General features: G+C 37.7%; 2 protein-coding genes across 2 annotated transcripts in view; one reads left to right on the top strand and one right to left on the bottom strand.

The window, feature by feature from the left end:
• The window catches only part of LOC121953560 (phospholipase B1, membrane-associated-like), a 100,475-nt gene that overhangs the window by 56,905 nt on the left and 29,081 nt on the right, over positions 1-14,489 (top strand). The window lies entirely within an intron of this gene.
• On the bottom strand, positions 7,406-13,678 carry LOC121953687 (cell division cycle-associated protein 4-like). Its single transcript, XM_042500885.1, has 2 exons — positions 13,536-13,678; positions 7,406-8,773 (listed from the first exon to the last, which is right to left on the bottom strand). Exon 2 carries the CDS (start codon positions 8,762-8,764, stop codon positions 7,844-7,846), a length of 921 nt encoding a protein of 306 aa, XP_042356819.1. The 5' UTR covers positions 8,765-8,773; positions 13,536-13,678; the 3' UTR covers positions 7,406-7,843.

Below are 14,489 nucleotides of genomic sequence, written 5' to 3'. Positions count from 1 at the left end.
GTAGAACATTTCTCACCAAGTTGGTCATTGCATTAAATTGTGAATTAAAACCCGGACCGTAGTATTAAATACAAGGCAGTTAGACTTTTTAACACGAGCAGAGCATAATGTGACACGGTTGTCTTTGTCACCATGGCCCACTGCTTAATTGAATTGATTTGATTTACTTAACACATTTTAAAAATGACAATGTTATACGTTTTAAGGAAAGGGCATATGCAGGGGAAACCCAGAAAACAATCAAGGGACTTGACAAGTGGGGTTCCCTATGAAAGTAGCAATCAGTTTGTACAATCTCTTATCATTTATCAATCAAAAACAAGTATAACATAGTAATACTGTAGGAAATATGCAATGTTATCAGCAGCCACATGCCTGAGCAACCGGATTGAATCTCCATTAATTAACTCATTCTTCAACTCCAAAGATGAAGCAGGATCAAAGACAAATTGTGATTAAATTTTTTAACTATGTGTCTAAAATGATAAAGCTACCTTGTGCCTTGTATGTATATCTATGCAATAACAAGACATATAAATAAGAGACAGACAGATGAGGACAGAAATAATTATTTAAAGTAAAAGAAGAGAAGAAAAGGTAAACATGAAAAAACACTGTTGTTGTAGGGTATTTTTTCACAGATTTTTGTAAATGATAAAGGAGAAAGTCTAACCAACCAACAACATGACAGTAGTTTTTTCCCATTTTATGTAACCTACTCTGAGTGAATTTCACTACATTTAATATTTACATAAAGCAATATCCTAGGCCAACATTAATTTCCTGCTTGTGCAATTATATTCATGTATTTTTATATTGTCTAGTACACTACAACACACCATGTGTGTTAAACGAACTAAATATTGATGATTTTTTTTTTTTTTTTTAACCTATTTTTTTTTGTTCACTGGCTTTTTATAAAAAAAAATCTAAATATGCTATTGTCTTGCAATTTGTAGAACATTTCTCACCAAGTTGGTCATTGCATTTTTCTCATGTTTTTAATGAAATAGCACCAATTTGCTCAGGTTTCAAGGGTTTAAATGCATGTGAAACACCTCTAAACGTAGCACAAGAAAAGTGATGTCAATCCAGGTTTCAAAGGGTTAAATTATAAATGCTAACAGGTCTTCAGGAGCTTTCTTGCAAACTTGAGATCTGAAGTCAAGACAACTATTTCTCACAAATTTGGTTCGACGTTAAAAAATGGAAAGGCGAGAATTTACTAAACTAGCAAAAAAACAAGAAAATGACCTAGAGAAAGTGCTGGGGGGAAAAAATCAGATATTTTAAAGGGTTTTTTTCTGTAACGCAATTTTAAATATAAATTTTTTTATAATTATTTTAAAAAAATGATTTTCTGGACATTTTTCCCATTTTTTTATTATTATTATTTTAATAATCCTCCCCTCTTTTTAAAAACGACTTTTTAAGTAAAATTTCTTGGAACTGTTGGGACATTTCTTGCCAAGTTGGTCAATGCCTTTTTCCTCATGTTTGTGAAAGAAATCAAACCACTTTCAAAAGGTCATGTAGCTCGTAAAAGGCGTCTGAATGCAGCACAAGAAAGCTGATGTGGATCCAGGTTTCAGAGGGTTAATATGAACCCCCGTCACATTTTTAAAGGTGTTGCAGCCCTCTGACAGCACATGTGTAAGAAGCTCAGTGTTAAATATGATACTGGAGGCTAGAGTAATCACTTCCAGAAGTGCATTTCTGAAACACTGCATGACATTTCCTGCATCACATTTACAGTTTTTTCTCTGTTGCTGCTTTTTTAAAGACACAATACTCTCTTTCTCTGATGACTCGTTTTTTCCCCGGGCTGCCTTTTTGCTGAGTCACCAAGAGGCCATTAATCTTTAAACTATGGGCAAACGAAGACTAGGCGGCAGGCCAACATGCAGAGTAAGCAAGAATTTTTTTTTACGAACAAACGCCTCTTGACAGTTTCAGACAGGAGTTTTTGCATGTTTAAGAATGTGAAAGTGTCTTTTCTGTAGACTAAAAAGTAGCATTCAATATCAACAGAGGAAAATCCTGTGAACAGGTTACTAGTGTGCACGTCCTGAGCTGCAGACAGACAGAAGTCCTGTTCTGTTGAATCCAGTGAAACTCTCTGCTTATCTGATGCAGAATCTCACATCATCATGTGAGAGCATGTGAGGACAAAGGTCCCTCTGCAGCCAAACGGAGTCCCATCTAATTCACTTTCATTTTGACGTGACTGCAAAGAAGAATTTACTCACAAAAATGCACTCCAGCAAGGCACTTAAAGGGTAAATGGTTTGTTTGGGTTTTTTTTCCAAACATGACCCTATTTTCCCATGTTTTTGCGTCTGAGTGACTAATGGGAACAACACAGTTATTAAACTGATCCCGTACTGAGTGAGAGGGCTGCAGCCAGCAGATGCAAAATGGGCTGAAATGTAATATACTTTTTTGCAATATAATATAAGCAGCTGCGAGGTCTAACTTGATGACATTATGGCCTATACATCAACATGGACCGTTCACATGACAGACCGTGTGAAAGTTTTGCTCGTTTGTGTCCCACTTCCCTCATTCTGAATTTGGCCAAATGTGAGTTCATGCGGGCCGTCGTTACCTACTTAGGTAAAGAGGTCGGACAATGTCAAGTTTGCCCTGTTGCTGCCAAAGTGCAGGCGATTTCAGATTTTCCAGCTCCTCAAACGCGTTGTCAGCTCTGACGTTTTGAAAAAAGATGAAGTTCCTTAAAGGGAAACCATATTATATTTCAAACTTAACCCTATCTTTGCATGTTTTTGTGTCTTGGTGACTAATGGGAACTACAGTTTTTAAACTGATCCAGCACTGAGCGACAGGGCTGCAGCCAGCAGATGCAAAATGAGCTGAAATGTAACCACTGGGGGCATGTCCGTACTGTTTACTTCCACTAAAGTGTTAGTTTCTGCCACGATCAGACTCAGATTGTCTGACATCTTTATGGAAAAACTCTTTACAGAGATAGACCTTTTCGTTAAAGAGTAAGATTTGTTTTGTTTAAGCAGAAACAGTCCAAAGCTGCCATCACTAAACCCACAAGTAACTTAGACACAAAAACATTAGAAAATGCGGTCCAGGTTGAAAAATACTTAAGTTACCTTTTAAAGCCTTTAAGGTTTACCTGATTTTTGAAGCTCGGAGGACAAATTTTGCAAGATTTTATCTCAGCTTCAGCTTTGAATGCTCGGTGTCATCATTTGATCAAATCATTTCTGATTTCAAGTATGATTTTGTTAAATTACTCTGAATGCAGATGTAGGTATGTTTTGTCTGTTTAGTGTTTTGGTGGTGCAGACATTTTGGTGTTGCATTGGTACAAGTAGAGTTTTGTAAAATTTCTGAGCATACAACTGCCTGCTTGCTGTAATTCAGTTCCATATAGTTTTATTTGTAGTTATAGAGAGACAAGATGCCTCCTCTTTTATTGTCCCCAAAAGGATTTTATTTTTAAAAATATGTACGCTATAGTGAGTGACGTGAGACAAATAACTTTTAAATCCCTGTTTGAAATGTGTCATGAGTTACACATATAATGTTTGTCAATTTAAAATACAATTTTACAAGTCAAGAAAGTCATACTTTGTTGTAGGTTTGTCGTGGTATTATTTAGTTTTGTGTGAAACCGCTCAGTAAGAATCTCCTGTCTCATGATTTACATAAAGAAAATAAACATGGCTGTTATCTTGGCACATTTCACTTTGTTCTCACCTGATGAGTTTTATCCAGAAACTTCAGGTCTTTTTTCAGTGAGGAACCTGCAGAACAAGTAAGACCAGTTACTCATGTGTGTACATCCTGTTACGAAAAACACACAACCATCACAGCCTCAGCGAGAGAGAGAGGTGTGACGTCACTTACTTGACTTGTGCAGTCTTTTTAATTTTTGTATTTTTCCAGCCTTATTCTCCAACAGTTTTACAACAAACTGCAGCTGTCTTGACCTAAAAAAATATTTTTAAGTTGCAAACATCATTTGCATAAATTATGGCAGAATACAGTCTCTCTTCTCTTTTGTAAATATTTTTTAACCAAAAAAGGCCCCATGATGGTCCACTGAAAAGGGAGGGATCAGTTTGTTTGTGTTATTGTGTGACTTTGGTGAATCCAAACTAAAGCCCGATTTGCACAGCACGCATTAGCAGTGCGCCGATCTGCAGCGTGTTTCATGCTTGTGGTGTTCACTCGTGCAGCGTTGTCGCAACATCGCTGCTGCGTCGCTGCCTGCTGCTGTGAGTTCTGTATTTCCACGCTCATAAGCAAAAGCAAAATTCCACTCATCTATGAAGTCGTGTGAGCTCCTGCGTTGCCGACAACAACATCCTGCAAATATTTCAGAATAAAAATGCCTTATATCAACAACTAATGGGATTCTGTCCACAGAGACTTGTCAGTGGGGTTTTATTTTGAAACTGAAGCAGGGAAGTTTGAGTAAAACATATCTTTGTTTTTCTTCATCTCTGTGGCAGTAAAAGGTGGCATAGAGTCAGTATAATCATCAGCACCATTTTTACTGTCTATTTCTGCTGACGCATGCGTACAGCTGCGTTAAAGATCTGCGATCCACCGTTACTCTAGATGTGCCGCAGCTGGACACAGCTGAGACGCAGCTGAGAAGCACGTGTTGAGCGCTGCTTGGGTGGGCAGTGTGGATGCTCTGACTTGTTAACATGGTCACTGAAAAAAAAAAACCTCAATGCATTCGGCGCCGCTGAGGCGTGCTGCATGAAACGAGCCAAAAACAAACTGATGGATGCAGCAATAGACCAGCAGCTCCTGTGTTCAGCCACGTCAATTCACTGTTTTTCTCAGTGGAGTCTGGCTTTTAAGAGAGCAATCTAACAGCAATATTTTCCCATCAGACATTGCTGTCCACCACCCGTCCATGGCCATTGGCAATATTGTTGTACTGTCATGAGGGAAAACGTAGAAGTGTTCAAAAAAAGAAATTGCTGGTGATGCGCTGACAATATTCTAAATGTAACATATACTTAAACATTTATTTATTTATTTATTTATTTATTTATTTTTTGTTTAGATGGTCCTCTTTCTAGGTTGCAAAAATACTTATTAAAATACTTTTTCTTAGTAGAAAGAAAAGCTCTTCTGTACAAAAATGTATTAAAATCCCATTATTGAGCCACACGGTTGCACAAGTTGTCATGTTCCTTCAGTTTGATAAACATGAGCTCTGAGGTAAATCTGCAGCTGAAAACAGTCCCAAAATAACTGCAGTATTTCCTCCCATTAAACATTTGCCCAAAAATACAGTAGCCGGTTGTTCTCAGGGAATTAACTTTTAAAAAAAAAAGCCTCAGTAAAGTTTGTGACCTATTTTTAATATTTGTCTTCAGTATAAATGAATGGGCTTGGGGCTGAATGTGTCAAGACAAATACACATTTTTGGTTTTGGATCTTTTCGTGGGCAATGTTAAGAATAATACACTGCATATTACCTTAGGCAACAGTGAAAACAAGTCTGTGATAAAAGCAGTTAATTATGAAGAAATAATAAACCACTATAGAAAAGCAAACCGTTAATGCCTGATACTAAAATAAGCGATCAACTCACACCACACAATTAATAGTTGCACCTTTTATTATAAAAAATATTTACAAAGATGCTACAATGTTTTTTTCCTTAATATAAAAAAATGCATACATTTTACAACGGTAATTAGTCTTTGAAGTTCTAGCTCCCATTCAGACCAGAGTGACATCCTTCAGGAGTGTTGCGGTAAGGTATTAAGCGTGTCGTAATACTGTATTTTTTGTCAATACATTTTGTTTGCCTGAGTTAAATCTCTTCATCACGATGATAAGGAACAATTTTTTTTTTTGAAAAATGCATTTGATTTTTCCACATCTTTAGGAGAAAGGCAACTGTTTGCATAAAAGTAATTAAAGGACATTTGAGTCGTATACAATCATTTTGAAACACGTATGACAGAGCTGCATAGTGATTTGAATAGTAACCCGGTTATTATTATTACTACTACTAATAATAATAATAATAAAAAAATGTGAGGAATAAATAGGTACTGCATTCAAAACGGAGGGCAAAATTTGGATAAATATAATTTCATCGGGCCTCGTGGTTGATTTCGTCAATATGGCATGTCTGTACCTAGATATAATAAATACAATAAATAAAACAACAATAAATTAGATTGGGTTAACACACAGAACTCTTCATTTGTCGTAATAACAAACGAGAGAAAGAAATATGGCTTCTTGATGCAGTTATCACCCCGGGGTTTCTCCAAATGCTTCAGGAAAAAGCTGTTATTATTGTTATTAGATCTGTATGTAGAGCAGGGCAGGAAACTTACATTTGTCCACTGGATACTGTAAACTTATCAGAAACAGTCAAATATTAACCAGCATTTGGTTTGTGGCCGGCAGTAATTTCCCTGCCCTGCGTAAAGCTTTTGAGAAAAATGAAAGAACAGCGCCTTTAAAGTGTGACGATGCCGGTCCGGACACCGTTTACAGTCGACTTGTTATACCAAACCATGGGAAGACACTGTCTCGAGTCTGGCTACATTAAAATCTTAAAAACTGCGTGGGAGGGAAAAAAAATAATAATATCAAATGATACTTGCAAAATCCCCCAGCTGTATAATGCAAAAAATATATTTCTATATACACATACGTACATATACATATATTCCATTCATAATTGCTCAAATCTTTAGGAAAATATGCATTGATTCATAGATTTGGATTTACAATTTGTTCTGATGCATGTAGTGTGATGAATTGTTCCTCAGTCCATGTTGCAATAAATAGAAATGGACAAAATGGCAGAGAATACGACCAGAAGGAGCTAGTATGACAGAATGTATGACAGACGTAAACATGGAAAAGTACGTAAATAAGAATGCATCATGGTATAGGTAATTATCTTTGCCCTCTCACGGATATTGTAAAGTTTTGGATTTCATCAACAAAGTAGGAAAGTAACCGCTTTGCCCAAAAGCCAGGGTGGCTTGTGAATCCCAAAATTCATTCATTTCACCAGCATTACTTTAACCCTTTTAAACCTGGGCAAATTTGTTTTTTTTTTTTTTTTTCAAAAACATAGGAAAAGGCAATGGGCACCTTAGGAAGAAATGACTCCCAAATGTGTAAGAAATTAGTAAAAAAGTACAAAAAGAATTACCAAAAAAGGGAAAGTAAAAAAAAAGGACATAAGTTGAAAATGACCACAAAAAACAAAAACATCAAAGCTGAAAATGACCACATGAAAAATGTGAAAATAACAAAAAAGTAAATAGAGAGGCAGGAAAGGCAAAATAACCCCCCAAAATAAAAATAAGTCTGCAACACAATACAGTTTTCTGGACATTTTTCCCAAGCTTTTAAAAAAATAATTTTTTATGAATCTACTGATTTCCTGTAGAACATTTCTTGCCAAGTTGCTCATTGCCTTTCCCGTGATTTTAAGGACATTGTAACAATTTGTTAAGGGTTCGGAGGTTTAATTTTTTTGTGAAAGGCGTCTGAATGCAGGACAAGAAAAGTGACGTTGATCCAGGTTTCAAAGGGTTAACCACCAATAATATATTTTGAATAAAAGACGAAGGTCCCAACAGCAGCTGCCGACTTGCCTAAGTGGCCGTTGGAGCAGACTAACTACGTCTCCAACAGCATATCCCAAAATCTACTTGGCTTGCTGTTAATTTCCCACCTTGTCCCAAAACCTCCAACAATCTCCGTGTGTAACAACACCACATACAGAACATGCACATGTGAACTGTGCATAGTCTGGAAAGAGTCTGAGGGATCAGCACAGGCCGGAGGAATGTTCGGAGTTTCAGGATCCCACTATGATCTCCATGATGTGGTCCAGTTCGTTCAGGTCTGACCTGCAGCTCGAGCTGGAGCTGAGGGCCGTCGGCCCGTGGGAGGAAAGGCTCTCCAGCAGATCGTACGGCCCCATCTTTGGGGCGCTCTGCATGCCCGTCAGCACCGTGTCGAGGTCATAGTAGGACGGGTCCACGTCTGAAAACAGTTCCTCAAGCGCAGGGTCAGGGGGCGGCGCAGGGTGCTTGATCTCAAAAGTCCCAAAAACCTGCTCCCCTGTCCTGGAGTCTGCGCTCAGGTGGTCCCGATCTCCCTCCTCACCCTCCGACACACACTCCTCGCTGTCCTCCTCTTCGTCCTCCTCGCACTCACCGTCTTCCTCCTCCTCTTCCCAGCAGGGTCCCATGCCAAAGGGACCAGCTAGGTAAGAAGATGAGGGCAGCTGGGGGGAGACGGGCGACAAAGTGGACATGGTGACCTCTGTCTCCACGTCTCCCTCCATCACCACCTCCTCTGCGTGGTAGCCTTCCTCCAGGCCGACCACTGAGAAGGGCTTCGGGCTCTGCCCGGCCTGAGCTGCCGCGTCCGTCTGCCGGCACAGCACCTCGGTGGCCACCAGGCGGTCCGCGGGACACTGGGCGGCTGCCAGGGCCTGGGTCATTATTTGCCAGGTGCCGTCCTGGGTCATCTCCTCCTGGATCTGCCGCACCGTGTTGGCGATGAGCACCGAGCGGCACAGATTCGGCTCCACCAGCATGTGGCAGAGCTGCAGCTTAATCAGCGACATGTCGAGCAGCGACTGTCGCTGAAGGCTGTACGAGGACGTCAGCGTCCGAGCCGCCACTGATGGAGCCACCGGGACCTGGTCACCACTGGAGACCGGCTCCTCCCCGGAGTCTGAGAACTTGCGTTTGGTGCCCTTCGGGAACATGTTGTTTCTCTGATGGCGAGGAGACAGAAACACGGTCAGACTTTCGACACGTTAAATGAACATTAACATATTTATCACACTGACAAACACAAAATGCCTACTGTTCTGAATCTCACTAGCTAGGATCATAGTGGAATAATACGTGTCATGTAATTAATTATGTAAATGCAGGGTTCCCACAGTCATGAAAAACCTGGAAAAGTCATGGAATTTTACAATCACATTTTCCAGGCCTGACAAAGTCATGGAATAAGTAAAAATAGATGAAAGTTTTGAAAAATTCTTGCAATTTGCAGGACATTTCTATCCAAGTTGCCCAATGCCTAATTTTCCTGTTTTCAAAAGACATCAAACCAATTTACTAAGCGGGTTAAAAATTATTGAAAGTTTTGGAAAAAAAATGATGAGATTTTGTTTTGTATAATTAAGTTGTTTCAGTAATCTTTCCTGTGAAAAATATATTTTCTGAAGCCGTCGATGTAACGTGGCTCTTTTCTCCTGTCTCTCCCTTCATGTGTGCCAGATAGCTGATAATATGTTTGAGCCTCATGTTTGAAAAACACTAGGCAAAAACAAAAATGATAATGGTTCCTTGAGAAGTCATGAAATTTTTAAATTTTGTCCATGAAAACGTGTGGGAACCCTGTGAATGTGTGAAGTAGTGATGCTATGTGGTGTAGGGAGCTACAATCTGCTCAACAGCAGCTGTGACTTTAAAAATAATAAACTCTACAGGGTTAAACTCTTTATGGACTACAGTAAACAGTTAATTGTTTGTTGTAGTTTTTTTCTTAAAGTTTGCTATACCTTTCCTGTTGAGAGGCACAGGCAATAGCAATGCAGCTTGGTCCCGGCTGCAACGCTTCAAGTACTTTTGTACGAGCGACAAGCAGCTTTTGTTCAGCACCATTTCTGCCCATTTTAGGCCAGTCTGAGGCAAGACTCCTGCTGGGCGGAACAACCACACTTTTAACAGACCACTGAGCCACCGAAAATAGCATAGTTACCAGCTAAATGCAAACGCTGCATCAAAGTAAGCACAGACTAGAGAGACCTATGTCAGAAAACAAACACAGCACTCAAGTTACATCATCAGTAATCATATTCTTTCCCACTGCCACCTGTTATCAAGAAAATATCCTAATCAATAAGGTGCTTTAAGGGGGAAAAGTGACAAAAATAGGACAAATTATAGCATTTGCATTATCACAACACAACATACCACCATAGACCACTAATGTTTAAAAGGGATATCAGGTTTCCGGGTCTACACACGCCACACTTCAAAAACTAGAAGAACAAGATTTTCACTTTCTCTTCACTGCGGGAGGGGAAGAAAAGTAGAGTCAACTTCCTTATTACACACCGTTTGGCACACAGAGATGTCTCACAGGAACAAAACAACACTCCTGCCAACATTTTAGACCCTCTGACTCCCCAAAATAAACGGGATGCATGTACACGGGAGACTGGGCTCTGAAGAGCAGCCTGTGGCATTTAATTTTCCAGACAGAAAAATAGTGTCCGGCTGTGTCTCCTCTGTGTGAAAAAAAAACCTGTTGGCAGGGCGTGTGGGTGAATGATTCCACTTGCTCCAGATTTCTATATTTGTGATACAGTTCTTTAAAAAATAAACACAAAGAGTAAAACCAGGGGTACAATGGAGATTGATACACGTTGGACTGTAAAAGCACAGCATTAGGGTTTACAGAGAGGAAAGCAAACAGCAGAAAGTTAACAATTTTACAGAAACACTTCCCCCTTTCCTGTGGAAACCAAAATTAAACTAAATCCACAAAACGCTGCTGCAAAATTCATCTCAAACAAGGCAGAATTTGTTTTTCTTTTAAATTTTCATCTTTACATGCCAGGCGAAACTAGTGCCCTATAATCTGTACAAATTACATACCATCTTAAAATTAACACACTGTAGCACTGAGGATGTCGTGCAAAGTTTTGCAGCCAAGAACACCACTTCATTCAACATTTATTCACAAATATATTCCCAAAAAAAAAGAGTGATTTATCATTTTTAAATGATTTTAACCTCTCCTTGACATCAGCCCTCAATAACAGGGATGTACAATGCTTCTTCACACATGAAAACCTGACATAAAATGAGAAAGAATTAATTTACAGCCATCGTCTTCACCTGATTGATCTGATTAAATATATAAACCACACCAAAAAGAAGTCAATCTTATGTACACTGAATTGGGAGCCTTTGCTTTCTTTGAGTCCTCTCTTGCAGAGAAAATAGCATTTCCTGACATTGGACAGAGTAGGAAAAAAAGTCATTTATGAACATGTCCGAAGATCTAAAATACAAAAAGGGTGAGAAATCAATTATGGACAAATGTTGTCTTCTTGTGTAGTGAATTTGTGGCTGGCCCCTGTTAAATAAGAGACACTAGAGAGCACTATCTCCCTAAAAGAAAAACAACAACAATGTGTAAAATAATTAAAAAGAAATACAACCACACAGACCGACAACCTGAGAGGAAGCACACTGCACAGTCAGGAAAAAAAACAGTTTGGGAAATGACAGAATCTGTTTTTTTCTTTCACAAGTTTGCTAATAAATCTGTTTTTTTGAACACCATATGGTTCAGCATTTTGGGGTTAAATCTAAAGGCTTCATCTTGGAAATTAATTTAACTGTAAAAATCATGAATCTGCACTTAAATATTTGTTTTATATATTGTTAGAAATAAATTAATAGACTAAAAATGGCATGATCATGTTGCACCTGCAGCAGACAATCATACATCACACATCTGATGCCCAACCATAAACCCTACAGAACGTAAAAACACAAAAAATTAGCATATATTTATTACCAAAATCTCCAATAATTTTAGTGCTTATATTATGTTCTCTATCAATTAGGCTATCACTTATACTTTTAAGTAAATTTAGAGAAATTCCCTGCAAGTTTATAAAACTAATGGTCAACACTTGAACACATTCTTGGACAAAATAACACAACAACATAATAATAAAAACTATAGCAAAAATTTGCAAAAAATGTTCCTTTAAGTGAAATTTGTTATCCTGCGTCCTTGGCCAGGACTCGCACTGAAAAATATATTTTGAATCTTAATGGGACTATTCCTGGTTAAATAAAGGTGAAATAAATAAATTAATAAAATAAAAGAATAATAAAAAATAATTTTAAAAAAAAGGCTGAAATGAAAAAAAAATTTAAAAATAAAAAATCTTAGAACATTAAAGCCTTAATTCTGCATGATTGTGCTATTCTATGTAACAATTATTGACAGCTTTTACAATCTATATTTATTTTAGTATAATAATATATATAATAATAATATAATATAATAATAATTAATATATAAGTCTGGTGTACAATATTAACATAGACATTGTGACTGCTATTGCTCCTATTAATCACGACTGTTGCTTTAACATGTTATTTTGTTTCTATATGCTCTTGTGTAATTTTTATTTTTGTTCTATTCTTATTTTAGTTGAGATCATATTTATTTAATCTAACACTGACCAAGTGCTAAAAAAGGATAAAAAAAAAAATACATAAATACAAATTAGATAAGATAAAAATAAAATAATTTAAAATCTGTATACACACAAATTTAGAATCAAGAGAAAGCAAAAAAGTGTGCAAAAAAAATATTAAAATATTGGAAAAATACTTATTAGATAAGACAAATACAAAAGAATATAAAATCTATATACACTTTATAAAACTTACACTTTTTGTATCCCTGCTGGGGATCAATAAAAGGTGTTTATGACATAATTTGTCTGCTGTTGATGCTTCATTCATTTCCAGTGCAATAAATCACTGAATCTATACATTCCTGAAGTATAATGTTAGCCTTTTAACAGTAAAATTAGTCATACTTAGAGGAAGATTTAACAAGAAAATGCTGACACATATGATGCTCAAAAACTTGTCAAGCGGATATCAGGAAATGAGTAGTGTAAAGGGGAAAAAACACCACATTAACATAAATATTATTGAAGATACTAGTGTTTTGCAATTCTATAGTTGCAATACTATTCTACACATTGTTGGGTAATACATATGTAGTAAACGGTGCTGTTGTATTATGCTAGGAGCCTGAAGCCAAACAAAATGCAGCCTCGCTTTACGTCAATGGCTCCTAGCATGACCCATCCCCCACCGCACACCGAAAACCTCCACTTTCACGGCTCAACCTGCTAACTACGACGATAAACGCGCTCACAGCTCCGCGGCGTTATTTTTAAACACTTCACCGTCACTTATATCACGTTTCCGCTGCCAGCCGCCAGTCTGAAGCCGTTAAAGAGCCCGTAGAGAGCGGCTGGGAGCTGCTGGCCGTGACTGCCGCATGCTTTGTCTTTTCAGCATCAGAGCCACCGAGCGACAATGAGGCCATTTTGCGCTAGTAGCTAACAGCTAGCCGGCTAGCTAAGCTACGGTCTGACTTTATGAGCTGGAGCTAACTGTGCTAACAGTGAAACTGTAAAAAAAAAAAAAAAAAAAAAAAAAGATGCCTCCGCGGAGGTAGAAAACACATTATATTATTATCAGTTTGGCTTTTTTTAGCTGATAGTTACAAAAAATGAGTGCTAGCAGGCTAATTAGCTCACAGCGCCCACCCACACATCCTCCGCGGTCCTTCCTCCTTTCTGGCCAAAAACAAGAGTTTTTTCCCCGCGGCTGGGCTGTTAAGTTCCTAAAAACAACAACCCGGGCAGCTCGGTTCAAACGACTACCAACGGGTGGCTGGGTGTCCGCACTCACCTCGTGTTTGTGTTATTTTATTCCCGTCTCGGTCATAGGATCGACGGCAGGGAAAGCGGAGATCAGGTTCAGATGAGATCATTCATGCCACGGCTTCAAAAACTGAAGTACCTCTGTCCTGCTGCTGCTGCTGCTGCTGCGGAGCGGCGGCAGGAGGGAAGCAAGGGAGGGGGAGGGGAGCCGACAAAAGCCAGCCATATGCCTGGGATTCCTCTCTAATCATTTCTCCCTGCTCCTCTCTGCTGCCGAAGATTTAATTTGACAAAAAAGTGAAAGCTAGAAATAAAATGGCACAAGTTATTTAGGCTAATGGCTCTGCAGTTCCAGCAATTTTACATCTATTTACCTTTTTATTAAAGAAAATTAAATTAATACATAGTAAGTTGGGACCTAAAGTTCTTTTTTAACATCAGATAATAAAATCCCTAAATAAAATCAGAGAAAAGAGGACATTTGAGGGTTAGGGCCGTGTTTGAGATAGAAATGTTTTTTAAGAATAAATTACAATATTAGGAGAAAAAAGTTGTAATATTATAAGAAAAAAGTCATAATATTATGAGAATAAAGTCATAATGTTATGAAAATAAAGTTGTAGTATTATGAGAAAAAACTCTTAATTTTCTGACAATAAACTTATATAAATCATAGTTTTATGAGGACTATTATGAATTTAGTCTTTATAAAAAAAATGTTTAGACTTTGACAATAAAGTCATGATATGAGAAAAAAGTAATAATGTTCTGAAAATAAAGTTGTAATATGAGGAAAAAAAAGTCATAATTTTCTGAGAATAAACTCATAACATTATGAGAATAAAGTTGTAATATAACAAGAAAAAAGTCATAATGTTACGAGAATAAAGTCATAGTTTTATGAGGAATATTATAAATTTAGTCTTTATTCAAAAATGTTTAGACTTTGACAATAAAGTCATGATATTATGAGAAAAAAGTA

Source organism: Plectropomus leopardus, chromosome 14 (assembly GCF_008729295.1).
Source record: "Plectropomus leopardus isolate mb chromosome 14, YSFRI_Pleo_2.0, whole genome shotgun sequence".
Lineage (NCBI taxonomy): Eukaryota > Metazoa > Chordata > Actinopteri > Perciformes > Serranidae > Plectropomus > Plectropomus leopardus.
This window is presented reverse-complemented; position numbering and strand designations above follow the sequence as displayed.